The 26,204-nt window shown below is 41.1% G+C and overlaps 3 protein-coding genes across 3 annotated transcripts; all 3 read left to right on the top strand.

Moving 5' to 3' along the window:
- Positions 1–17,097: 17,097 nt before the first annotated feature.
- On the top strand, positions 17,098–17,679 carry LOC148040868 (uncharacterized). Its single transcript, XM_087686685.1, has one exon. The coding sequence runs from the start codon at positions 17,098–17,100 to the stop codon at positions 17,677–17,679; it is 582 nt and encodes a 193-aa protein (XP_087542811.1).
- A 12-nt stretch (positions 17,680–17,691) lies between these two features.
- LOC148040867 (ATP-dependent DNA helicase RRM3-like) lies at positions 17,692–18,747 on the top strand. Its single transcript, XM_087686675.1, has 3 exons — positions 17,692–17,945; positions 18,066–18,257; positions 18,648–18,747. Exons 1-3 carry the CDS (start codon positions 17,692–17,694, stop codon positions 18,745–18,747), a joined length of 546 nt encoding a protein of 181 aa, XP_087542801.1.
- Positions 18,748–21,536: 2,789 nt separating this feature from the next.
- LOC148040866 (uncharacterized) lies at positions 21,537–25,841 on the top strand. Its single transcript, XM_087671346.1, has 5 exons — positions 21,537–22,314; positions 22,452–22,529; positions 23,851–23,950; positions 25,160–25,317; positions 25,417–25,841. Exons 1-5 carry the CDS (start codon positions 21,805–21,807, stop codon positions 25,621–25,623), a joined length of 1,053 nt encoding a protein of 350 aa, XP_087527472.1. The 5' UTR covers positions 21,537–21,804; the 3' UTR covers positions 25,624–25,841.
- Positions 25,842–26,204: the final 363 nt, after the last annotated feature.

Genomic DNA, 26,204 nt, shown 5'->3' with positions numbered 1-26,204 from the left:
ATATTTTTATGTTTATATGTTTCATTGCAGCCAAATCTAGGCTCTAATAAAATGAATGTGCGAAAAATAAAAGAGGTGGCAAGGGGACAAGAGATGCATGTTGCTAAATGTACAAGATCTACAAAGATTCAAAGAAACACAAGGGCTACTTCGGGTGCTTCGGACTTTAAAAAACTTGAGGCCAAGATGAATGAGTTGATGGAAATGCAGACGAGTTTATGTATGCATGTTGATAGTGCGCTTACCATGTACTCAATGGAGTTACATAAACATGCTAAAGGTCTGTATGGTGTTGTGTGCGAGACAAAGCACACACAGGGTATTCTCCAGCAAGTGTCGACTGATCTGGGTGGTGAAGTAAGGGCACTTTCAACAATTATTTTTGAGACAAGCAGATTAATGAATCTACTAGTGAATGATATGTGGGCTTCGGTTTGGGGGACTTGGAGATGACCACGAACCTGTGATCTGCCCAGAGGAGTTGTCGATTGCCATTCTTGCAGTTTCAAATGAATGTTAGTAGGTTTAATGCTTTGTTGCAACAATTGAGCCGTTAGATGAACGGTCGCATCTAAGGAGACTATGTGTATGTGTTGCGAAAGGATCTCTTTGTATAATGCAAGAATTGCTTAGGTTGGAACTTATAGGTTCAGATTGTCTTGCGTATTTTAAAGTCCATGGGCTAGCACTTTTTATGATAATATTTGCTTCTTTTTTGTAAAGCCTACATGAAAAGTGCTAAAATGTGTAACACTTTTGATATAACAAAGCATATTTGAGTAAAATGTATTGAGTGTGTATGATATGATGTCTCTTTCTTGATATTTACATGGAGCAGATTTGATAGTCCAATGATGGTTGGTATATTTAGATTTGATATATTGTGTACATCGAATGTACACAATACATTTAGTTTAGAAATCAAACCATGCCTTTGATAAAGTGTATTGATAGTTGTTTCTGCGGTTGCATGTTTACTTTCTTTTGTTAATTAATTGAAATGGATTAATTGTGCATGTGTTTATTACCAAGGTTACTTCTATCTTAGCAACCAGGCTCTCTCTCTCTATCTCTCTCTCTCTCTCTCTCTCTCTCTCTAATGGGCGGGTGCAACGTCTTTGTAGACAGATACATTGACTAGGTTGTAGTGGTTTTGTGTCTTGATATTTAATCTTAATATTTAGATATTTAAATATTAAATGTGTCTATATGTTGATAATAGGTTTTGTGGCCAACTGATCAATATGGGGTGTTCACATCGAGCAACTGGCAAAGACTATGTGTTGCATGTTCGTAGGGACATGCTTGCTTCCACAAGGTATGAGCGACGGCAGGTTGCTAGACTCAGGGCTTAGAAAGGGATTTTAGATCGTGGTAGATCCATTCAAAGAGACATTGAAAACTTGACGTTCCATGAGGGGATTCTAAGTGGTCATTGTGAACTAGGCCAACCACAGTTTGGTATAGATGTGGCTAATGTTTTGCCATCATCGGATAGAACCATTAGGGGATTTCAAGCCCTGCGATAGTTTGGTGTGGATTTGATGAATGCTTTGCCATCAGTGGGTGGTTGCAATGGTCTTAATCATGTGACTTTTGAGTCACATGTTAATGATGTTTCAATGTCTAAGTGTCAACATGGGGAAAATCTTAGTGGAGTGGTTTGTGAGAGTGTCTCACCATGTTGAATTTGTAAATGGGGATAATGAGCCAGTTGAACAGCGTGTTGGTTTAGATTTTGGAAATCACCACAATGTGGAAAATTCCGTGGCTAATGAGTCACGTGTTCATAATATTGTTGTTTTTTATCCTCAAAGTGGTGGATTGTGCTCCATTTAAATGCTTTGTCTGCAAACGGATATTCACCCAGCAATGTCAATACTACTATTTCAAGATCCGGATGTGTTGAGAAATAAGCCAAAGTCTAAGGCATAGTCTAAGCCTTATCATATTGTTGTATGTAAAGTGTCCTTAAGTTTGGGGGTATTTATCTTTTGAGGATACCATTTTTGTATGTGGACTGTTTTTGAGATATGGTGGGAGAATATTGAAGAAGAAGAGAATGAAGAAAGCTTGAGCCTCTCCTTATCTCAACCGCCTTTCGTTGTGCATCCCCATCGAATCTCTCATCTACTTTCATTTGGTATCAGAGCGGGAGTGAAGGATTGACACGAGGAGCGTCTCGAATTGAGGTCTACATCAGATTGAAAGCTTGCTGTCCGTCATTAAATGAGGTACAAATCCCTATCTAAACCACTCAAAGCAGGTACATCAATTGGAAGAGCTATTGGGGCTCGAATTTGTGGGCTATTGAGCTCGCATGGAGGGTTTTCTGGAAGCCAAAGGAGGTTGGAAATGATGTATAATAGCAAGAAATAGGTTCACTTTGGATGCAAAATCGGTTCATGTATGAATACCGGAAGCATGGGAGCTTTAAACTGTTCAGCAACCTGTGTTTGTAATTGAGTGCTGAGGTCTTCAATTTTTGCTTCTTCGAACACAATACACAGGTTTCATGCCAAGCTTTTGCATTGCTTTTCTAATTTTCTTCTCACTGTGACTCTGTTTCCCTTTCCTGTTGGCAAGGCCACCATCTTTCCCATCTAGTTCAGGGGCATCGTCATCATTGTCATCACGATCCTCAACTAGTGGATCATCCTGGAGCTTCTGCTGCTCGAGCTCGGAGGCGAGGATACCTTGAGTCTTCATCATATTCACCCCTTGCAACATGAACATCGGGGCACGGACTCTTCAAATAATCATGGACTTCCTTGATGTAAAGATTGCCAGGGCTCACGATATGCTGTATTTTGCTCGGTGCAAGCATTGACTTGAATTTGATTGGCAAATCACCTGCCCTGTGAGGGATGTGCAGATCATCAAGAGCTAAAACAAGAACCTGTTAGAATATCAAGCTCGTACTTGTGTGTTGACCGACATGACCTGGACATAGCTAGTCTGGCTAGATCAGTTAGGTGTATTAAATAAGTCAGTGTTACTTCTAGTGTGAATGGTCTTTATGACCTTAGGTTGTATATGCACTATGGGTGTGTGCTAAATGAATAAAAAGAAGAATAGAGAGTGTAAGCAAGTTGCTTCACTCCGTGTTGCTCTCCTTCCTGCTTCCATGAAATCTAACATGGTATCAGAGCCATGAATGAGCTCACTAGTGGAATGCACTCAAGAAGAAGACTTGAAGAGTGAACTGAAGAGCTGGAAAAAGAAGAGGACTGACTATCATTTCCATTGGAGTCTCATTGCTTGAAGCATTGGAGTCTCATTGCTTGAAGCAGGAGGTGTGGCTTGCTGAGGAGTCTTCTAAGGGCTGATTGAGCACCAGTGAGTGCATTATTACTACAGTAATGAGCAAGATGTGCAGTAGCACAGATCTGCCCAGCTAGCGTGTTTGCGCCTGTTTTCAGGCTGAACTCCATGGCTGAGATTCAGCACCACATGGACTGCTTACCAAGGCTCTATTGAGCATCACCAGGAGTGTGGCTTGTCTGGAGATTCACCAAAGCTCCGTTGAGCATCAACAAGTGGGCAAATCTGATCTGAATATACTCTGAACAGTCTGTGTGGACTGTGCCTATGAACAGGCTGCTCTCATTGGCTGAGATTCAAGGAGTATAGCACTTGTCAGGTGGCATAAAGCTTGGATGCATACCAAGGAAGGTTCTTGAAGGGTATACCTTACTATTGCTCTTGTGGGAGCTCATGTGGGAGCTGTAATAGAGGTGTACAGATCTGAATACACAGGGCTGAATTGTCAGTGAACTTACAGTGACATTATACACTTGGTAAGTCTGCATTTTTGGATGCTCTTTGGCATGTACATTAAACTTGGATGTAGCACTTGATGCTTGGTAGAAGACATGTCATATTTCTTGGGTATTTTGACATAAACTTGGAGCTTGAAATGGCTTGATCTGAGAGCCTGTGATAGGTTGAAAACTGAAAAAAATTTGTAGACATAAAGCACAAATTGGTTATCTCTGAAGAACTAGTTGGTTGGGTTTGTTCCATAGGTACTTGAAGACTTGGTCTATGACTGTTGAATGCTTGAGCATTGGAAACGGAAGTAATGCAAATAGTTTATGGGTTTTTGGGACTGAAATTAATCCCTGTTGCCAGTGCATTGGCTGTTTGAAATCTGGGAATTTATTTACAATATTCATATATGCTGGTTATATACTGTTTTGAGGTTCTATGCCTATGCATGGCTTGACACATGTACTAGCAGCAATCTATGGAAGTTTGGGACATGTATGACATGTATACTACTTAGTTTTGGGCTTGAAATCACTACTGGTCACTCACAGGCAGTGAGGTTGCAGGAGTTCAAACCGAAGTGAATACATAGTATTTGCATTGACTGCTTTACTCACAGGTTAAGCCACTTGGTGTGAGCTGTTTTGGACTGTTAGTGGGCTGAAATACTGTGGTTTTTTACTGCAATTAATTGCAGAAAATTGTCATAAACAGTTCCGGGCTGAAGTTGAACTGTTAAGAAGATCTTGGTTTGCAGGTAGCCAGGCAACGTCTGCAACATGGCAAATGCTGATAGAACTGATAATGTAACCCAGATTGTGGGAGAAAAGCTTGATAGCAACAATTATGCAATATGGAAGTTCCGCATGGAGAACTTTCTAATAGGCAAAGGATACTGGGACTTAGTGACAGGTGTTGAGGCTGAACCTGAAGTTCCAGATAGGAATCCTACAGCTGATCAAAGACGAGCGCATCGAGCTTGGACAGAAAGAGCTCGCAGAGTGTTATATTGGCTGTCATTATGTATCTCGGATGCTATGGTGATGCAGATCATGAACTGTAAATCCCCATCAGATGCATGGAACATATTGGTCAGATACTATGGCACAACTATGAGTGCCAGGAAGATACAACTAAAGCAAAAATTCAACAACATAGAGAGGAAGAACGGATCCATATAGGACTATGCCACGGAGATTAAAACCTTAGCAGATCAACTCGCATCTGTTGGCTCACAGGTAGAAGATGAGGATATGGTTGCAGTGACCTTAAATGGCTTGGGTCCTTCAGTATCTGTGCGGGCTGAGATGCCTGATTTTAATGAGCTGGTTGCATTATTGATTCATGAAGAGGTGAAGCTTGGCTTAGCTATAGTGTCAAGCGGCTCAAAGAATAAGGATGCAGTTTTTTATTCGAATCAGCGTGGTCGTGGTAGCCGTGGTAGAGGCTATGGATCTGGCAGAGGAGGCCAGCAGAATGCATCCTATAGTAATAGCAATCAGCAGTCATCAAATGCAAGAGGTGGTGGAAACTTTTGAGGCAGGGGGAGATCTAACTCCCGTGGCAGGGGCTCATGGCAGCAGCAGCGTCAGTTAGACAATCCAAATAAAGATAAGGATTGTCACTACTGCGGAAAGTATGGGCATATTGCAAAGGATTGCTGGAAGAAGTAGGGAAATCAGAAGGGCAAGCAGCATGGACATTATGCTATGTCCAGTCAGGCAGATGACTCTGGTGATAGACTGTTTGCCATGCAGTATGTCAAAGATAAGGCTGCTGAAAAATCATCTGATGATGTAGTATGGTATATTGATTCAGGGGCATCAAACCATATGACCCCACATGGTGACTAGTTCACTAAGATGGTTGCAGATAAGCATGGCTATGTTTGCACAGGAGATGATACGCAGCATAGCATAGAGCACAAGGGGAAAGTGCCTCTGGTTGTACATGATGGCAGGAAGAAGAATCTTCATGATGTTTTGCATGTCCCTTCAATTATGAAGAACCTATTGTCTGTGGGCCAGATAACAGAGTAGAACTTGCAGGTTCGCTTCAATAAGCATGGCTGCTTTATTGAAGAGTTTGGCAATGGATGCAAGTTGATCACAAAAGGCCACAGAAATGGAAGAATGTTCACTCTTGATGCTACAGTGCCAGAGCTGAACTCCGCTATGTTTGCCCAGGGTTCTTGCACTATCATGGACTTAGAGATTTGGCACAAGAGAGTGGGGCATGTCAATTTGCAGAGGCTGCAGACCATGCACAAGAAGCAGCTGGTAACAGGGTTACCTAGATTCCAATATTCAGATATTGGTCATGTATGCGAGGCTTGCCAGTTTGGTAAGCAGTCACGATTGCCATTTGTCAGGCATGTAAGACAAAGTATACGACCACTATAGTTAGTGCACTCTGATGTTTGGGGACCAGCTCATAATGCAACTATGGGGGGTTCCAGATACTATGTATCTTTCATTGATGACTACAGTCGATATACCTGGCTTTACATATTGAAAACAAAAGATGAGGTCTTTGCTGTTTTTCAGAAATTTAAAGCACAGGTTGAGAAGGAATTTGAATGTTACATCTCTTGCTTGAGATCTGATAGCGGTGGGGAGTATGTCTCCAATGAATTTGCTGATTTTTTGGCTGAACATGGCATTCGTAGGCAGCTAACCTGCAGCTACACTCCACAGCAAAACGGAGTAGCTGAAAGGAAGAATAGAATTCTGATGGAAGCTGCTAGGGCTATGATGAATGAAAAGCATATGCCACTTTACTATTGGGCAGAGGCTGTTATGACAGTCGTATACATTTTGAACAGGACTCCCACTGCAAGTATTCATGAGACAACACCGTTTGAGAAGTTGTATGGCTATAAGCCAGATGTAAGTCACATGAAAGTCTTTGGCTATCTTGCTTATGTGCATATTCCAGATGAGAAAAGGATGAAGTTGGATCCCAAAGCACATAAGTGTGTTTTCATTGGATATTCGCAGGAGAAGAAGGCATACAAATGCTATGATCCCTCTACCAGGGAGACTTTGGTAAGCAGGGATGTTATCTTTGATGAGATGGGTTCTTGGTATGTATCACCAGTTACAGTGCCATCCGATATGCCTTCCACTCATGTCTCTACAGTTGATATGCAACAGAGCACTGCTATGACAGGACTTATCAGTCATACAGTATCCCCATGGACGGGGAGATTGAGGAGCTCACCGTCCACTGACACGGGTATGTCAGTGAGGGGGAGACATGATGTCTTGGACAGCAAAGAAAAAGAGAAAGTTATTGAGGATGGTATGATGACACGTGGTAGAATGACTTCGGGCTATGAGTCTAGTGATACGTTAGACAGTGAACTTGGCATTCCGACTGACTATACGCCTGGTACGAGGCAGAACAGGTACATTCCACCTCATGAGAGAGGTGAATCGAGTAGTGCACCACAGCTTAGACGCTCGCAGAGAGTCAGATACCCTGTTGACAGGTTGACATACAGTGGCTACTCTGCAAAGCATTATGCATACATGACAAAAGTGATGGAGATCAAAGAACCAGGTACTTATGCTGAAGCAGCAAAGGATGAAAATTGGTGCATGGCTATGGACGAAGAGATGAAAGCCTTGGCTGAAAATTAGACTTGGGATTTTGTACCACTGCCTGAAGGGAAAAAATCCTGTTGGCTGCAAATGGGTTTATAAAATCAAATGTAAGTCTGATGGCAGTGTGGAAAGGTACAAAGCAAGGCTGGTCGCTAAAGGATATGCTCAGCAGTATGGCTTGGATTATGATGAAACATTCAGCCCGGTTGCAAAAATGGCAACCATACGAACTATTATTGCCTTGGCTGCTGAAAAAGGCTAGAAATTGCAGTAGATGGATGTTAAGAATGCATTCCTCAATGGTGATTTAGCAGAGGATGTATACATGGTTCAGCCGGAAGGGTATGAGCACCCTGATTTTCAGCATTATGTGTGCAGGCTGAAAAAGGCATTGTATGGGCTGAAGTAGGCTCCGAGAGCCTGGCATGCTAGGATCAGCAGTTACTTGCAGAGTCTTGGATTTGTTGTTGGCAGGGCTGATCATAGCCTGTTTACAAAGAAGACTGACAGTGGCTTGGTAGTGCTGGTCATATATGTTGATGACCTGATAATCACTGGAGATGATGACATGGAAATTCAGCATGCTATGAAGATGCTGAAATCTGAATTTGACATGAAAGATCTGGGAGATCTGAAGTATTTCTTGGGTATTGAGGTTGTACCAGCTGAAAATGGCTTATGACTGATGCAGAAGCACTATGCCATGGAAATGCTTAAGAAGTATGGCATGGCTGAATGCAAACCACTGGATACACCTCTAGACCAGAATGTAAAGCTAGACATGAACACTGGGGCTGAAGTAGAAGATGTGACTATGTACAGGTAGATGGTCAGCAGTTTGATTTACTTGACCATCATTAGGCCTGACTTGAGCTATGCTGTAGGGCTCATTAGTCAGTTTATGAAGAAGCCTAGAAAGCCGCACTTGGATGCAGTTAGACGCATTATGAGATATGTTAAGTCTACTGTAGAGTATGGGTTGTTCTATGCCAGAGATAAACCCTTGATATTGACTGGATACACGGATGCAGATTGGGCAGGTTGCTCATATGATCGTAGATCTACGAGTGGATATGCATTTGGATTTGGTAGCGGCATGATTAGTTGGAGCAGTAAGAAGCAGCCTGCAGTTGCTTTGTCAAGTACTGAGGCAGAGTATAGGGGTGCTGCATTGGCAGCATGTGAGATTTCATGGCTGCTCAAGCTTATGGCTGACTTGGATATTCAGGTTGATGCTCCAATGAAACTGTTATGTGATAATCTTAGTAGTGTACTCCTGGCCATGAATCCAGTTTACCATGCCAGGACAAAACACATATAGGTACACTACCACTTTATTCGTGAGATGGTCCTTGCAGGAAAGGTTGATCTTATGCATGTGAGGACTGATGAGCAGGTAGCAGATATATTTACCAAGTCTCTGGGTAAAGATAAGTTTTGTGGTTTTAGACAGCTACTTGGAGTACATATGCTGTCTTGAGCTTGAGGGGGAGTGTTAGAATATCAAGCTCGTACTTGTGTGTTGACCGACATGAGCTGGACACAACTAGTCTGGCTAGATCAGTTAGGTGTATTAAATAAGTCAGTGTTACTTCTAGTGTGAATGGTCTTTATGACCTTAGGTTGTATATGCACTATGGGTGTGTGCTAAATGAATAAAAACAAGAATAGAGAGTGTAAGCAAGTTGCTTCACTCCGTGTTGCTCTCCTTCCTGCTTCCATGAAATCTAACAGAACCATGGCTGGTTATTTAGGCAAGATGCTCCTAAATCCCAGTCTTCCTAAGTGTAAGCCATTGATCCAGGAACTTCACTGAGCCATCGACCCTGCTCAATGCATCAGAGGAGCTGCTGCTGCTGCGAGAGCTTCTTAGGCCACCGATTCAAACGACGAGAAAAGAGAGTGCTTCCTTCTTCTTGCGGCCAGTACAGTCATCGTCCTCATCATCATCCTACCAAGGAGTTTCCACTTCTTCCTTCTAAGCAACTACAGCTTCACAAATGATCGGCTTGTAGGCATGTGAACGGCACTTTGAGGAGCACCATGTTTCTCCAGACCAAGCACGTGGAAAAGAACCAAACAAGGATGCCTTGGAAATTGATTGCCGCTGTTTGAGAGGAGTGCATGCTGATATAGAGGCCTTTACAACAGTGGTCTGGGCATAGTGTTTGCAAGATTGTGGTGTGCTCTGTTCCTGTGAGAGTTGATTTTGAGAGGCTAGGGCAGCAAAGAGCTGGACATGTCGAGCAAGAGTAGCGGCATTCGCCATCCTTCCTTCATGCCGGTCGAGCTGCGAGAACATTAATTAGGGAGAAGACTTCTCTCTCTTCCTTTTGAGCCAAAAGAAATTTAAAAATTGCAGGAACAGTAGCCAACTTTAGACCCATGTTTTAATGCATTTTGGGTCATACAGACATCGTGTGGAATCCGATTTGGATGGTTCTTGCTAGGAACTGAATGTATGACATGTTGGCATCATGGATGGAAGTATATAATAGTTTTTGGACACATGTATGATAGTCATATTTCTAAATACCATTTCTGGACAGATTGTACTGTTGTTTTCTTCTGAATTTACAGCAATCATAATGTCTCACACGGCACAGATCACTCAAATCGTGGGGGACAAATTGACCAAAGACAACTATAGTGTTTGGTCCTATAGGATGGAGAATTTTTTATGGGTAGAGGTCTATGGGATCTCATAATAGGTGATGATGAATGTCCAGAAGTTTCCGAACATCCAACTGAAGAGCAAAAGAAAATGTACAAGGATTAGACTGGGAAGAACAGGAAGGTTTTGCATTGGATCTCCACATGTATTTCAGAAACATTGATTCCTCATATAAAAAATGCAAGTACTTATAAGGAGGCATGGGAAATCATAGAAAAAATGTATGGAACATGTACAGAGGCTCGTAAGATACAACTTAAGTAGAGATTACATGGTGCATGGAGAGGCAATCCCAGTATCAGTGACTATGTGGCAGAAATCAAGCAAATTTCAGAAGACCTTGCATCCATTAGTGCACCTGTTGATGATGATGATTTAGTGTCAGTGACACTAAATGGGCTTGGACCAGCATTTAAATCTTTGAATGCCTCTATTTCTGTTAGGGGAGGCTCTATGCCTAACTTTGAGGAGCTTATTGGATTGCTACTTACAGAAGAAATCAAGTTGGGATTGAATGCATCTAGCAGTGGCAAAAATTCAGGTGGAGATAGTGTTTTCTATCACCAGAGAGGTCATGGCAGCTCATCTAGAGCTAGAGGCTCTTCACCTGGTCGTAGTAATTATGGTTTTTCTCATGGAAGAAATAACTTTGGTCGTGGTGACTTCATGCATATAGGCAGGGGGAGATCTTTCCCTAGAGGTAGAGGACGGTCTAGTCCTTCTTCACAAAGAGATGGCACTTGTCATTATTATGGGCAATTTGGTCACTTTGAGAGGGATTGTTATTAGAAACAGAATGCTATGTCTAGGGGTCATGGAAGGACCCAATATGGACACTATGCAGGCACTTATGGTGGTATAGGTTATGGACCTAGAGATGGATCACCTAGAGGTCATTTATTTGCTATGGAGCATGTGCTTGGGAGCATGACTCATCCTCCTCGTGAGAATGAATGGTTTTTGGATTCAGGAGTTACAAACCACATGACTCATCATGCTGAGTGGTTTGATAGCAAGGAGCAAGTGCAGAATGATGAATATGTTGCCACTGGTGATGATACTTTACACAAAATTACTCATATTGGTAGTGTGCCACTTGTTACTAAAGATGGGATTGAGAACAATCTTGGTGATGTAGTTTATGTGCCCACAATAAGTAAGAACCTAGCATCGGTTGGTCAAATGATAGATCAAGGATTGCAGGTGAGATTCAATAAGTTTGGATGTTTCATTGAAGAGTTCCATAATGGGAGAACTGGCAGGGTGATTGCTCATGGTAGAAAGAAAGGGAGATTGTTTGCTTTGGATGCAGGTACCCCAGTGATTCAAAACTCTATGTATGTTGAGAGAGGACATGGACAAGATAAGGATGTGGAATTATGGCATGGACGGATTGGTCATGTTAATTTGCAAAGATTGAAGCAAATGCAATCAAAACAGATAGTCCGTGGTTTACCGCATTTAGGATATGTGAATTTTGATCATGTATGTGAGGCTTGTCAATTTGGCAAGCAGTCCAGATTGCCATTTCCAAAGAGGGGGAGAATAAGCAGCTATCCTTTGGAAATAATACACTCAGATATTTGGGGCCCATGTCAGAATGTTTCCATGAGCGGAAAATGTAGATTCTATATCACCTTCATTGATGATTTCAGCAGGATGACTTGGGTGTACTTTATGCAGCATAAAAGTGAAGCATTTGAAAAGTTCTTGGAATTTAAATCTATGACTGAAAAGCAGTTTGGATGCTACATAAAATGTTTGAGGTCAGATAATGATGGAGAGTACATGTCATATGAGTTTTGTGACTTCTTGAGAGATCATGGTATCAAAAGGCAATTGACATGCAGGTATACACCTCAACAAAATGGTGTGACTCAAAGGAAGAATCAGATTATTGCAGAGGTTGCAAGGGCAATGATGAACCAAATGAACATGCCATTGTCATATTGGGCAAAAGCAGTGCATATTGCAATTCACATTATGAATAGAACACCTACAGCCTTAATTCATAATATGTCACCATATGAGAGAATGTATGGCATGAAACCCACTGTTGCATACTTTAGAGTCTTTGGATGTGTCTGTTATGTTCATGTTCCAGATGATTTGAGAAAGAAGATGGAATCTAAGGCTGTAAAATGCACTTTCCTTGGATATCCTGATGAGAAGAAGGGATACAAATGCTATGATCCAGTGAGTAAGGAAGTATACATAAGCATGGATGTCAAATTCAGTGAATATGAATCATGGTACAAGCCCAAAATTGCAGTGGATGTTGATTCCTATGAAAGCAATGATGATAATGGCTATGGAAGGAAAATTTCAGCAAACAGCAAGACTGAAAATCAGCACAGGTGGAAGATGCTTCAGGACCTCAAGAAAATGTGGAAAGCAGTGGCAGCTACAGTCCATGGAGTGGTAGATTGAGAAATGCATAAAGGAGTGCAGAAGTTGCAAAAGGTAAGAGACCAATGTCTGAAAGTTCATAAGATGAATCTATAGATGATGAGTATGGCATTCTGCACATTAAAACACCTGGCACTAGAAGTGCAGGAAAGTATGTGCCACCATATGCTAGATCACATGAGACACACGGTAGTGCACCTCAATTGAGAAGGTCAGAAAGAGTAAGGTATCCAATTGATAGATTGACTTATAATGGGTTTATGAAGATGCATTATGCATAATGGTTTCTTATGTACAACATGTGGGGCCTACTTGCTTTGAAGAAGGAGTAGAGAGCAAAGAGTGGAGACAAGCAATGGATGAAAAGATGAATGCACTAAGGAAAAACAAGACTTGGGATTTGGTGAAACTACCTCATGGCAAGAAGTCCACTGGATGTAAATGGGTTTACAAGGTCAAATGTAAGTCGGATGGTTCTCTTGAAAGGTATAAAGCAAGGCTAGTTGCAAAAGGATATGCACAAACTTATGGTTTGGACTATGAAGAAAAATTCAGTCCAATAGCTAAAAATGACAACAGTGAGATCAGTAATTGCTTTGGCTTCTATCTATGGTTGGAGGCTTTATCAAATGGATGTGAAAAATGCATTTTTCAATGGCAACTTAGAAGAGGAAGTGTACATGGATCAACCAGAGGGCTATGTGGATCCAAAATACCCACATTATGTATGCAGGTTGAAGAAGGCTTTATATGGACGGAAGCAAGCACCAAGAGCATGGTGTGATAGAATTAGAAAATTCTTATGCAGCATGGGATTTCAACATAGCAAAGCTGATTATTCACTTTATGTGAGGCATACAGAAGATGGTATGGTTGTTGTGGTCATCTATGTTGATGATCTCATTATTACAGGTACACTTGAGATGGAGATTACTGAAGTCAAGTATGGGTTACATAAAGAGTTTGATATAAGGATCTTGGTTTGTTGAGATACTTCTTGGGTATTGAGGTTATTGACACACCTCATGGTGTATGGCTGATACAAAGGCAATATGCATTGGAGATGTTGGAAAAATATGGCATGACAGGATGCAAACCGGTTGATACACCATTGGATCAAAATGCTAAGTTGATGGATGATGGATCTTATGTTGAGGATGTTACTATGTTCAGAAAAATGATTGGTAGTCTTATCTACTTGACTATTACAAGATCAGACTTCAGTTACGCTGTTGGATTGGTAAGTCACTTTATGCAGAAACCATGCAAATCACATTTGGATGTAGTAAGAAGAGTTCTTAGATATGTGAAGAAGACAGCTAGATTTGGGCTGTTTTATGAAAAAGGAATCAAGCCTACACTGTTTGGATACTCAGATGCAGACTAGGCAAGTAGCTCTATGGATAGAAGATCTACTAGTGGCTATGCATTCTCATTTGGATCAGCCATGGTAAGTTGGAGCAGTAAGAAGCAACCTACAGTTGCTCTATCAAGCACTGAAGCAGAACATAGAGTCATTGCATTGGCAGCATGTGAGCAGACATGGCTGAGATTGATCCTATATGACATGGGGATAGAGATTGATGGTGGAGTCATTATGTATTGTGACAATGTTAGTAGCATTATGTTGGCAAAGAACCTAGTCTACCATGCAAGGACAAAACACATAGAAGTGCACTATCATTTCATTAAAGAAAAAGTCATTGATGGAGAGATTGACTTGGTCCATGTGAAGACCAATGACCAAGTTGCTGATATCTTTACCAAAGCATTAGGTAAAGATAAGTTTGAGTACTTCAGGAGTGCACTTGGAGTCTTATGTGTGCAAGCTCATTCTGAGCTTGAGGGGGACTGTTGAGAAATAAGCCAAAGTCTAAGGCATAGTCTAAGCCTTATCATATTGTTGTATGTAAAGTGTCCTTAAGTTTGGGGATATCTATCTTTTGAGGATACCATTTTTGTGTGTGGACTGTTTTTGAGATATGGTGGGAGAATGTTGAAGAAGAAGAGAATAAAGAAAGCTTGAGCCTCTCCTTGTCTCAATCGCCTTTCATTGTGCATCCCCATCGAATCTCTCATCTACTTTCAAGATGTGCATTCCATGGGGAGTCTTTGTGTGATGTATGAAAGGTGTTCATCTAAGTTGTGGAGATGCGAGACTTGAGTTCAAGGGTCGATTTTGTTTGGAAGACACTGTTGTCAAAATGAAAAAGTAATGTTGCCACCATTGCAACATCTACCACATCCATTGCATGATTTGTTGCATGGTATGCACCCTCAGAGTAGGATATTTAAAAACAACATATGAGCATACAACAGTGCTCTGGCATTTGTATCACTCAGAGATAATGTTGATGAGCTACCTGTTATCAGGAATGGTTACACCTTTAGAGTGCATGGCTCTATTTATCACCATATAGGTACTTTGCTTCCTGATGTGCAGCGTCAAGAAAGGTCAAGATTTGCACAACTGTATGTTTATGATATCGAGCATGAGTTGCTTAATAGGCTGGGGGTTATGCATGATTTATTACCAAACTTGCTAGGGGAGCTTCAATGTATGATGTATCGACACAACATATATGCACGTGCTTTTAGGTCAGTGGGTTTGCAATTGCAAAATAATCCCGTGCAGGAACTAAGAATGAGTATTTTTGGTATTCAAAGAACCAGTAAACAATACTCTGCTCCTGCAGCAATTGAGGTTGCAACTATCATGCCAAGGCAGGGTGACGAGGGTACTCTTGATCGTCGGGATATTCATGTTTACACTCGGGGTGGTCGATGTGTTGCTATTTCAAACTTGCATAGGGCATATATGCCAATGCTATATGTCCTCCTTTTTCCTATGGGAGATGATGGTTGGCATGTAAAGGTTCCCTACATTACTGTTAGTGTTCCTGTTAACATATATGAATTGTCCAATAAAAATTGTGTTACCCAAATGCAGTTTTATGCATTGCGTCTTCAAGTGCGCGAAGATACTGAGGTGTGCATATTGTGTGCTGGTCGACTATTGCAGCAATTTATTGTTGATGCTTATTGTAGTATAGAGCAGTGCAGGTTAACTTGGTGTCGCCAGAATCAATCAGTGTTACATCGGAGGCCTACAAAGGCTTGGCAGACATGGTGGGGGCAAATGATAATGGGGCAATGCGGATTGTTGGTGCCTCTGTTGGTAAGAGGATAGTTTTACCATCATCATTCATAGGTGGATCAAGGCACATGTATCAATTATATCAGGATACCATGGCTATAGTGCGATGTAAGGGAAAACCTGACCTTTTTATAACAATGACATGCAATCCAACGTGGTTGGAGATAACCAATGCTTTATTGCCTAGGCAAAGTGCTTATGACTGTCCAGATTTGACTGCTTGCGTGTTTCATAAAAAGCATGCTGATTTAATGTATACGTTGTTGCGGAAGGATCTCTTTGGAAAGGTTGCCGGCTATGTTACAGTGATTGAATTCCAAAAGAGGGGGCTACCACATTCTCATACTTTGCTAATATTAGAGTCATCTTTCAAACCTTCTGAAGCATGTCACTACGATAGACTGGCTTGTACTGAGTTACCCAATAGAGTTAAGTTTCCAACCTTATTTGAGACAATTTCAAAGTGCAACATTCATGGGCCTTGCGGAGGATTGAACCCCAAGAGTCCCTTTATGGACAAGGGTAGATGTACTAAAGATTACCTGTGAAAATTAGTGGCTATGACAACGGTTGATAGTTCTGGCTATCCCATTTATCGAAGACGAGATGATGGAAACTCTGTGATCATAAATGGTAATGTTATTGATAATCGATAGATTGTTCCATATAATCCATTCTTGAGTAAGAAATACAATGCACACATAAATGTGGAGGTGTGCTCAACAATTGCGACTGTTAAGTATTTGTATAAGTATGTGTACAAGGTGCATGATTGTGCAACCGTCAAATTTTATGTTGGGGTTGATTCAGTCTGGAATGGTGGCGATGCTCACACGAGGTGGACGAGATACAAAGTTATTTGGATGATGATATGTTTCTACCTCTGAGGCGTGTTGGCAGATCTATGATTATGCATTGCACAATGAAAAGCCTGATATACAACGTTTGCAGATACACTTACCTGGCAAGAACTATGTGGTGTTTCGGGATACACATAGTATACCAGATGTTGTGCGGAATGAAGACCTCTAGAAAACTACTCTTACTGAATGGTTTGTGTGCAACCACATTCATCCAGAGGCTAGGACTATTCGCTATCAGGACTTTCTAGTGTATTGGGTGTGGAATGTACGACATAAGATATGGACTAGAAGGAAGTGTGGGAATACATGTGGTCGGATGTATTTTGTGGTGCCTACCTGTGGTGAGCTCTACTATTTGCGGATGCTTTTAACAGAGTTTTGAAAATGTACTTCTTTTGAAGATTTGTGTATTGTTGATAGTGTGCTCTATGATACTTTTAGGGATACTTGCATTGCAAGTGGAATGTTGGAGAGTGATGATGAATATGTTGTGTGCTTAGAAGAAGCTGCCTCTATGTAAACTGGTGCTCAACTCCAAACTTTATTTGTTGCAATTTCGGTCTTTTGTGAGCCAGCTCGCGGCCTGGCCATCTATGGGAAAGATTTTTTGTGCCAATGGTAGAGGATATCATGTATAGATTGCAGCTACAGCACGTGAACGCCTCTCTTGGTGTTCTACAACATGAGGCATCTAACATGGCTTTGTTGCATCTGCAAGACCTTTTACGTCATGTAGGACAAAGACTCTGTGATTTTGATGGGTTGCTTGAACCTCATCAACCAAAATCACAACTACATACTAACCCTCTTTTGCAAGATGAATATGCATACAACATATCAGAACAACATAGGGTTTCTGAATCTATGGAGGGAATGTTGAATGAAGGACAAAGAATTGCCTTTGGTGCAATCATGGATGCTGTTGATACAGATACTGGGGATGTATTCTTTTTGGATGGTCCTGGTGAGTCTGGGAAGACTTTCCTATACAAATGTTTACTTGCGAAGGTGCGCAGTGGTGGTCGCATAATGTTGGCAACAGCATCATGTGGCATTGCTGCCTTGCTTTTGCTAGGTGGTTGTACAGTTCACTTGCGGTTTAAAATCCCAGTAGAATTAAATAATCGATCCACTTGCAATATTCCTGTTCAAAGTGACATTGCTCGGTTATTGAGACAAAAAAGCCTTATTTTGTGAGATGAGGCTCCTATGACCCATCGATATGCCTTCGAAGTGGTTGATAGAACTCTAAGAGATGTTATGAGCTGTGATAAGCTGTTTGGTGGAAAAGTTGTTTTGGTTGGGGGGGATTTTATACAGGTCTTGCCAGTTGTGGTAAAGGGAACACATGAGGATATTGTTAATGCTGCATTGTGTTACTCTGATTTGTGGCATTACATAAGGGTGCTAAGGCTATCTGGCAATATGCGAGTGTCGACAGTTGGTAGTGTGGTGTACAATGGGTTCATTTATTGGATTCAAGGAATAGGGGATGGAGTGGGTGTTACCGAAAGTTGTGATAAGTTGTGTATCCCACCTGGCATGATATTAAAAGGACACTCTATCGAAACACTAATTGATAGTGTCTACAGTGACGTGTCCAATGTGGATGACTACACGTCATATTTTAGTGAGCGGGCTATACTTGCCTCGCGGAATACAGAGGTGGCTACTTTGAATGATCGTGCATTGCAATTAATGCCAGGGGAGGTCTGGCAGTATTATAGTGCAGATTCAATTGCAGAGACCAACGACTCATTTTTGTACTCTGTTGAGTATTTAAATACATTGGACCTTGGAGGTGGATTTCCTCCTCATTTATTACTGCTGAAGATAAATGCACCTATTATTCTTCTTAGAAACCTAAATCTAGGAAGGGGTATGTGTAATGGTACGTGATTGATATGTAGAGCTTTCAATAGGAAGGTGATAGATGCTTAGATAATAACAGGGGCAAATGTGGGCGAACGAGTTTTTATTCCCTGGATTACTTTTGTTTCGAATGTTACACAATTGCCATTTACTATGAAGTGGAGACAGTTTCCCATCCGGTTGGCATTCACTATAACAATCAATAAGTCACAAGGGCAAACTTTGTTCATTGTTGGGCTTTATCTAAAGGCACCGATATTTACACATGGTCAGCTGTATGTTGCATTTTCAAGGGTAAAATATTCGCATTGTGTGAAAGTGCTATTGGGTGAAAAGGATGGGGATATGACCACAAACATTGTATACAATGATGTTCTCCAAAAGGTGCAGTAATGTGCATTACTTTCTTTGCGGAGATGTAGTTATTGACGACCATGTAGGGATATTGGTTTTGCATATATGTGAATTACTCTCTGTTGCTTTCTTTGTGGAGATACAGTTATTGATGACCATGTAGAGACATTGGTTTTGCATATGTGTGAATTGCTCTCTATGCCTTGTTTGGTTAGCATATACTCTCTTGGAAGTATAATTTTTTCATATTTCACTATTCATTTAACTTTTGCAGATGCCTACCCTAGAGTGGCACTATTACCCAGCTTCTGACTATCAAAAGGAGCTACAGTGCACATTACTCACTATAGCTCTTGATGATATTATAAGAAGGACACTTGCAAGGGTTATCGAGCGTTTATATGATGATGTTAATATCGATATTAAGCTCCCAGTTTTTATTGAAGTTGTACATTGTGGATATACGCAATGTTTTCGGATGCATATGTATGAGGTTGACCATAGGAAGAGATTTCAACGCTCTCATACTGATAAGATACCGAGGCATTCGTTCAAGTATGGATTCAAAGATTTGGGTTGTTTTGTGATGCTGCATCAACGTTTGTCAGTACCTACGGAGTGGTTCACAAATATTCGACCAGGTATTATTATTGTTGGGATGGAATGATCTTTGTTAGTTGTTCCGTGTACTTATATGTAATTTTTATTTTAATGTAGGTGCTAAAGAGAGAGGTAGGACCGTTGCATCACCCATGCGATTACCAATGGAAACTGTGAGATCGTTCCCTGCTTCATCTTCACATATTTTGCTCAAGGAGGAGGATTTTGTTAATGATTCCTCGAAGAAAATGAAAATTTCTTTCCATTAGACATCTTCGAGACATTGTCTTTTTTTGTTGGCATCGGCCATTTGCCTATGGTACTTGGAAACACCTCGGTGCCTTATGCTTGGCCTTTGTGGCTTCATTTTGACTAGGTCTCTTATAGAATTTTTTTTATGGTGCTTGGTCTTTGTCTCAATTATGACCTGCTTTAGTGTAACGTTGTTGTTCCACGTACTTATATTATGATTTTTGTTCCAATGTAGGTGGTAGGACCATTGCATTGCCCATGAGATTACCAATGAAAACTATGGGATCATTCCCGGCTTCGCCTTCTCATGTTTTTCTCAACGAGGAAGATTTTGTTAATGATTACTCAAAAAGCTTTGTTTCTATTGGGCATCTTCGAGACATTGTCTTTTTTTGTTGGCATAGGCCATTTGTCTATGGTGCTTAAAAACACTTGTGTACCTTACACTTGGCCTTTGTGGCTTCGTTTTCAGTATTACGTTGTTGTTTCTAATTATCACGTGTGCAAGCATATGATTGCTTACATTGATGTCGAGAGGAATGTTTGTAAGTATGGTGCATGGAAGAGATTGTTTCTATGTCTGGCATTTTGTGTTACATTGGTTTTAAACTACTTTTAGTTTTAAGTTTGGTGTGTGTGTGAGAGACAGAGAGAGGGTGCTTAGAGAGAATTGGAGAGAGAGAGAGAGAGAGATGTGTGTGTGTGTGTGCGTGATTGAGTGAGTGAGTGAGTGTGGATACAGAGAGGGGAGGTTTAAATGGGATGAGAGATAGAGGGGTTGTGAGTAGAGGAGAGTAAAGCATGTGATGTTTTTGTGATAGCATTACCCATAGTGCGATAGGGAAGTGAAGCTGCTGTGCGATAGCATTCCTTGCGCGCGAAGGTATATATATATATATATGAAAAGACAAAAACGTGTAAAAGCTAAAGAAATTGCATTTGGCGTGTCGTTTGATAAGAGCATCTCTGAGTTGGAGGCTGGAGCCCTAGAGAATGAAACACACGCTTTATACGATAACCTTGAAGCTTGCACCTTGAGTATCCTCGACTTTAATGCCTAGAAATTCTCTTACATTTGTGTGTGTGGGCGGCGGGCTTATGTGTGATTGTGATCACGTGTTAGGAAGGATAGTAAAACTAGTAACTACCGTTTGGGAAATGTGTGTTTGAACGACAACCGTGAACAGTCGTGCCAGGTAAAGGTCAACTTTAAAGTCCTTTTAGTTTGGAGGATTTCGGTGGTTGAAAGTTGAAAATGATGTTTTTGGACGCATTCTCGAAAAGTTGTGCAAGACTTGGAAGTTGACATATCATCCCACGAGCAGACGGCGGGGTTCACGAAGGAGCAAGCTGAGGTCCAGCAGAAGCGCCAGTGGTTGCCTGTTGCATTTCATTTGTGAGAGCTGCGGTCCACGCAGTCTCCCATGGATGTTCATGCAGGAGCAGAGCTCGCATTTCATTTGTACTCCTGTTGTATTGCACATATTGAAAGGTCAAGCGGATGTTCTCCTCCTCACACTTGTCTCCGGTCGTACCAGGTGGTGGGGGGCATAACGAATGATAATAAGCACGCGTGTTTGAAAGGCGGTGCATGGCCAGCCTCTGGACTGCGGGAGCCAGCAACGAAAGTGGCCTGTCCGGCGTTCGCAAGCCAATGCATTGCCTACGTAGAGCTGGCAAATGCAACGCGGATGGAGAGACGACTGGCGCAAAGTGCAGCCGGCTACGAAAAGGGCACGCGAAAGACACAGACAGAGAGAGAGAGAGAGAGAGAGAGAGAGACTGCGTGTGTGTGTGTGTGGAGTCTAGAGTCTAGAGCAGAGTGAGCAAAAGGGTAGTATCTGGAGAAGATTCGCCCCCAAGACGGACCGCTCTGCTTGTGCCAACGTGGCAATATGGCCCACCTCTAGAAGTACAGTAGATCCTCTATAAAAACATACACGAAGACAGCAATACCATATTGCCCTGCACACACACGCACTCCCTCTCTCTCACACTCTCTCTCTCTCTTCCTCTCTCTCCCGCTATTCTCCAGTTGGTCTCACCAAAACTTTGCTGCCGCACGAGATCGTTCTGCCTTTCCCTCTCGCTCTCTTTCCTTGCCTTCTTTGTCTCTCTTCCCACCAACCGCGGACACACTATCTCTGTGATCCCGACCCCCCCCCCCCCCCCCCTTTCCTCCAATCTCTGCGCCGTCTTTTCGGCGCTTCACTCTGTCCCCCTGCCCCAGCTTTCCTCTTTTCCATGATCACAGCACAGGTGATGGTCGCACGAGCTACCGCGAGCATTCACAATCTCGACATCTCACCTCATGATCGCCACACGTCTCACAAATTACACGGCGCAGTACATCCATGGCCGCTTCCTGCTGCAAAAGCTCGATTTATTCACAGTAATACAGCCATTGAATCCGACCAGCTTCTCATGACAATGTTCCGGCATCGAGCAGCTGCCGGCCAGGATCGTATTATGTGCAGGCAGCGGCATGTCGCACACTGGAGAGCCCATAGACTGCGCCCTTCGCAATCCAGCAGCTGGAGCCCGGTTAATCACCATCCCATCAACCGGTTATGCCTGGTCACACTCTCTCGCGGTGACAAGGGCAGGAGCTTCGCCACAAGCTTAGACGCTTCCGTGCAACCGGGACTGACCGACAAGCCCGGCGCATTGCCCACCAGCAAGGGTGCGTCCCCCTCCACCACCAAACGGAACCCGAGCCTTGGCGTGGAAGCCGCCGAGGAGCGAATAGAGCGGGTATGTACTGTATATTATTACTATTATTATTATTATAATATTGCAACATTCCTACTAATTCAAATATACGCACTTAAAGTCCCTCGCAACCCATAATCATCCCGTTAAATGTTTATTGCGATATTCGGCGTTTCCAGATGATCTTCGACTGCCGCTTTCTAACGCTGCTAGCTGTTTGGGGATCCCTAGCCGGCTCTGTTCTCTGTTTCTTCCAGGTACTGTACACATGTTCCAAGCACATGCATATGCACACAAACACAACATCTATGTGCAGACATACATGCACATCTATGTATAAGCACACATGCGTGTGCACATACGTGCCCCCACACCCACACACACACGCACATTCTCTCTCTCTCTCTCTCTACTAGTATTTTCATAGTTTGTAATCACAATGTTGAAGTATGCTCAAAGGTAACAATTGTGCACATCTCATTTCTCCTAGTAGGAAACTTGCAACCACGTTCCAACTTCAAAGTCTATGGCACACAAGGGAATGTAACTTCACAAAAGTAATGAGTATCCTTTTGCATTTTGATTAGGAGCATAATGTCAATTAGTTTCATAGTAGGAGTGTAATGTCAATTTGCTTCATAGTTGGAAGGTAAGTATTAGAGTGCAAATTTTGATACTATCGCATTCAGATATTTTGCTTGCATATATAAAGTAAAAGAGATACCGTTGTTTTAGAGAATGCCCTTTTTGCAAGGGTTTTGTATATAGGCCTCTACACATGGGTGCATCCCTCCCCAAATGCGCCCCCCCCCCCCCCCCCCCCCCCCACAACAAACCCCAAAGGGAAAAAAAAAGACCACCACAAAGCTCTGTCCCACAAGGGCCTACCAAAGAAGAATTTGTTCGAATACATCCTCATTGGAGAGATTTTGATACCTTCTACATAATAAAATTCTTCTTTTTAATTTTAATAAAAATTCTTTGTGTATACATATTTCTCTCTTAAAATCCCTCCTAAATCCAAACAAAGTGTATGAATACATCGTTTATGTATCTACAAGTCCCATAAATTAAGAAAATGGCCCTGCTCAACTCACACTCTAAGATACATTTAAGAGATTGGACCACTTAGGGATCTAGTGCCCACAAGAAATTTTTTAATTATCTAATTTTAGATAGCTATTTTAATGTTCTCTCTAGTGAAACTTCAAGTATGACAATTAAAACATACCAGCAAAACCTTGGGAAAGCCACTATTTTCCAAATTAATATATCACTTTCCTCAAGCCCCATGGACCTGCAATTTAGGAAATGCCTTCTTTTCTCAAAATGGTTGAAGATGTACATCCTCTACTGTGGTAGTTCATGCTTATAAATGCACTTTTGATACATATTTCCTTCTCATAGCACTTTAATATGTAATTGCCAATTAGCTCACATGTAGCACACATTTGGACAAGTGACTATCTATGTATTTCTATTGTCAATTATGTGCAAATGTTGCGAATGTTGCACCACTTTAATGGTTTATAGAAATTTGACTATTCAATGACAAGAAGTAAGTCTTGGAAATTGCAGGGTTCCATTAATGTTGTGATATCAATTTCTGAGTACCTCCATGGATCACTACATGGAATTGATACTGGACATGTCATTTTACTCCTTGTAGAAGCTATTGGTGAGTACATTTACATACACAAGTTTGCATTTATCATAAAGTTGTTCCATCCAATAATGAAATCCATGTAAAATATGGTAGTAGCTAATGCACATTGAATACATTAGAACCTAAAAGTGGGACACTTGTCTTTTGATTTGAGATTAGTATTCAAATTCAACTACTCAAAAAGGCTTATAAGTTTGCATTTACTGTAAACTTATTCCACTTAAATATGCTCAAAACATGGTGGCTTATTTCTGTAGCTCAAATGCCTTGAATAAATCACAATATTAAAACGGAAAAATAGTGATATGGAATTGATTGGATTAATTAGTCTCCATTGCCATTACCAAGGAATCTTATGAGTTGATTCGCATGGCGTAAGTAAGGCGAGTGTTATAGTGATTTGTCCAGAAATATAGCATCTCCTAAAATAGTTAATCAACTCAAGTATGAATAACAAGCTTAGTGCTAATGATTAAATCCGTACATAAGTTAAAACTTTTTATATTTAGATATCATTGACTTCGCAGTATTTGTGTTTTGCATGCAATTCATGACATGCATCTGTAAGGTGGCTTGTAAGGTAAAGCGCACAAAGTTAATAGCTCAAGGCTGTAGATGTACCAAGTCAAAATCATTATAGTGCCATGTTGAGATTAGTAAGTTATTTTGATGTGGTCATTGAAGATATGAAATAACACTTATGTACATCGATAAATAGGTGATGACTTCAACAATGGGTGTGATGAGCCTACATGTTTGACATAAAAGACCCCTTAGATTTCTAGAATATGTTGCATCTCTTTTAGGGGAAATGCATAAACTTCTTTCCTTATATGAATGCAATCCATACCCTTGTCTATACCCAATGAGCATGCAATGATATCAGACTTGCATCCAAGAGTTCCAGGTTTTTCTAATACAATTATGTTTGTTATTTGCAATTTAGGGTTGATTAATAATTTTGCATATTGGGAAACCACCCCTTAATTTGGATAGGATGCAACAAAAGTTATGTCTAGCCATCAAACAGAGCGTGTTTATGATACTCCAACATATATATTGATACAATGGAAGGCTGTTTTCAAAAGGCTATTTTCAGAAGATTTCTAGTCGCCTTAGCCTTTCAATTTTTAAGACTAACTTTGGTTGCCTTATATGTAGCATGTATGATTTCCTTAATATGAGTTCACAAGTCACTTATATCCCTCAATGTGGCTACAGATATATACCTCATGGCCACAGTAATGCTTATATTTGGGATGGGTTTGTATGAGTTATTCATAAAGAGCATTGGTAGTGAGATCAATGCAGATTCTTCCCTAACACGTGAAAAAAAGAATATCACAAGCTCTAGCTTGTTTGGACTCTTTCGACTTCAGGTTTGCACATGCTATCATTACTAGTTATTTTGATCTATTCCATGTGATTTTCTCTTTGAAGGAAACTAACCAATTCTTTCCTTTCATGATAAAACAAAGGAACGGCCTCGATGGTTGGAAATCAAATCGCTTGATCAACTCAAGACGAAAGTTGGACACGTGATTGTCATGATACTTTTAGTAGGAATGTTTGAGAAAAGTAAGAGGGTTCCTATAAGCTCCGGACTAGATTTGCTTTATTTTTCCATATCTATCTTGATGTCATCAGGATGCCTTTTCCTTCTCTCAAAGCTGCATTTAAATTAATCCAATGCGAGACCTCTCAAAAAAGCTAGGACAATACAACTATGTTTCTTTGACCTACATTCCTGTATATTTGTGAAATCACAAGAGAAAAAAGAAATTCATTTTCATATCGAGAGAGTGAAGCATTTCAAGAGTCCAATTATCACATGCTTCAGAAATGATCATATATGCGTACATTGTATATATATATACCAATTATTTGAAATATATGAATTAGTTTAACGTATAATGTCAAATCTCTCTCTCTCTCTCTCTCTCTCTCTCTCTCAACAAATAAATTCTTCTTATCAACTTCATTATTGATAGATGCATAATTATTATGCTATCTTCTTGCATTTCTGTTGTTTCCACCTCTTCTCTTTTCTTGACAATTATATGAAATATGACATTTCTAACCATAGCATTCTCCATTATCATGACTTGTAACCTATTTTCCACATCCTCTATGGCTCCTCTTGCCTCAAGATTGACCTTTGCCACCTATATGTGACTGCCCTTGTGAGTCATGAGATTGCTCCTAATTTTTTCCATAATGGTAACCATTGTGGCCTCTACCACCACGAATCTACCTCTACTTGTGT

This window comes from Lygodium microphyllum, chromosome 1 (assembly GCF_053477565.2).
Source record: "Lygodium microphyllum isolate KBCC chromosome 1, Lygodium_microphyllum_v1.1.10, whole genome shotgun sequence".
Lineage (NCBI taxonomy): Eukaryota > Viridiplantae > Streptophyta > Polypodiopsida > Schizaeales > Lygodiaceae > Lygodium > Lygodium microphyllum.
The sequence above is the reverse complement of the archived record's forward strand: the minus strand, read 5'-3'. Positions and strand labels throughout refer to the sequence as shown.

Bases quoted from the DNA above. Each gene is read 5' to 3' on its own strand.
- LOC148040868 (XM_087686685.1), top strand. From the start codon at position 17,098: ATGGTAGAGGATATCATGTATAGATTGCAGCTACAGCACGTGAACGCC.
- LOC148040867 (XM_087686675.1), top strand. From the start codon at position 17,692: ATGACCCATCGATATGCCTTCGAAGTGGTTGATAGAACTCTAAGAGAT. The intron at 17,946-18,065 runs GTTCATTTATTG...ACTAATTGATAG, and splicing joins GGTAGTGTGGTGTACAATGG to TGTCTACAGTGACGTGTCCA. The intron at 18,258-18,647 runs GTATTTAAATAC...TGCATTTTCAAG, and splicing joins TCATTTTTGTACTCTGTTGA to GGTAAAATATTCGCATTGTG.
- LOC148040866 (XM_087671346.1), top strand. From the start codon at position 21,805: ATGATCACAGCACAGGTGATGGTCGCACGAGCTACCGCGAGCATTCAC. The intron at 22,530-23,850 runs GTACTGTACACA...TGGAAATTGCAG, and splicing joins CTGTTCTCTGTTTCTTCCAG to GGTTCCATTAATGTTGTGAT. The intron at 25,318-25,416 runs GTTTGCACATGC...GATAAAACAAAG, and splicing joins TTGGACTCTTTCGACTTCAG to GAACGGCCTCGATGGTTGGA.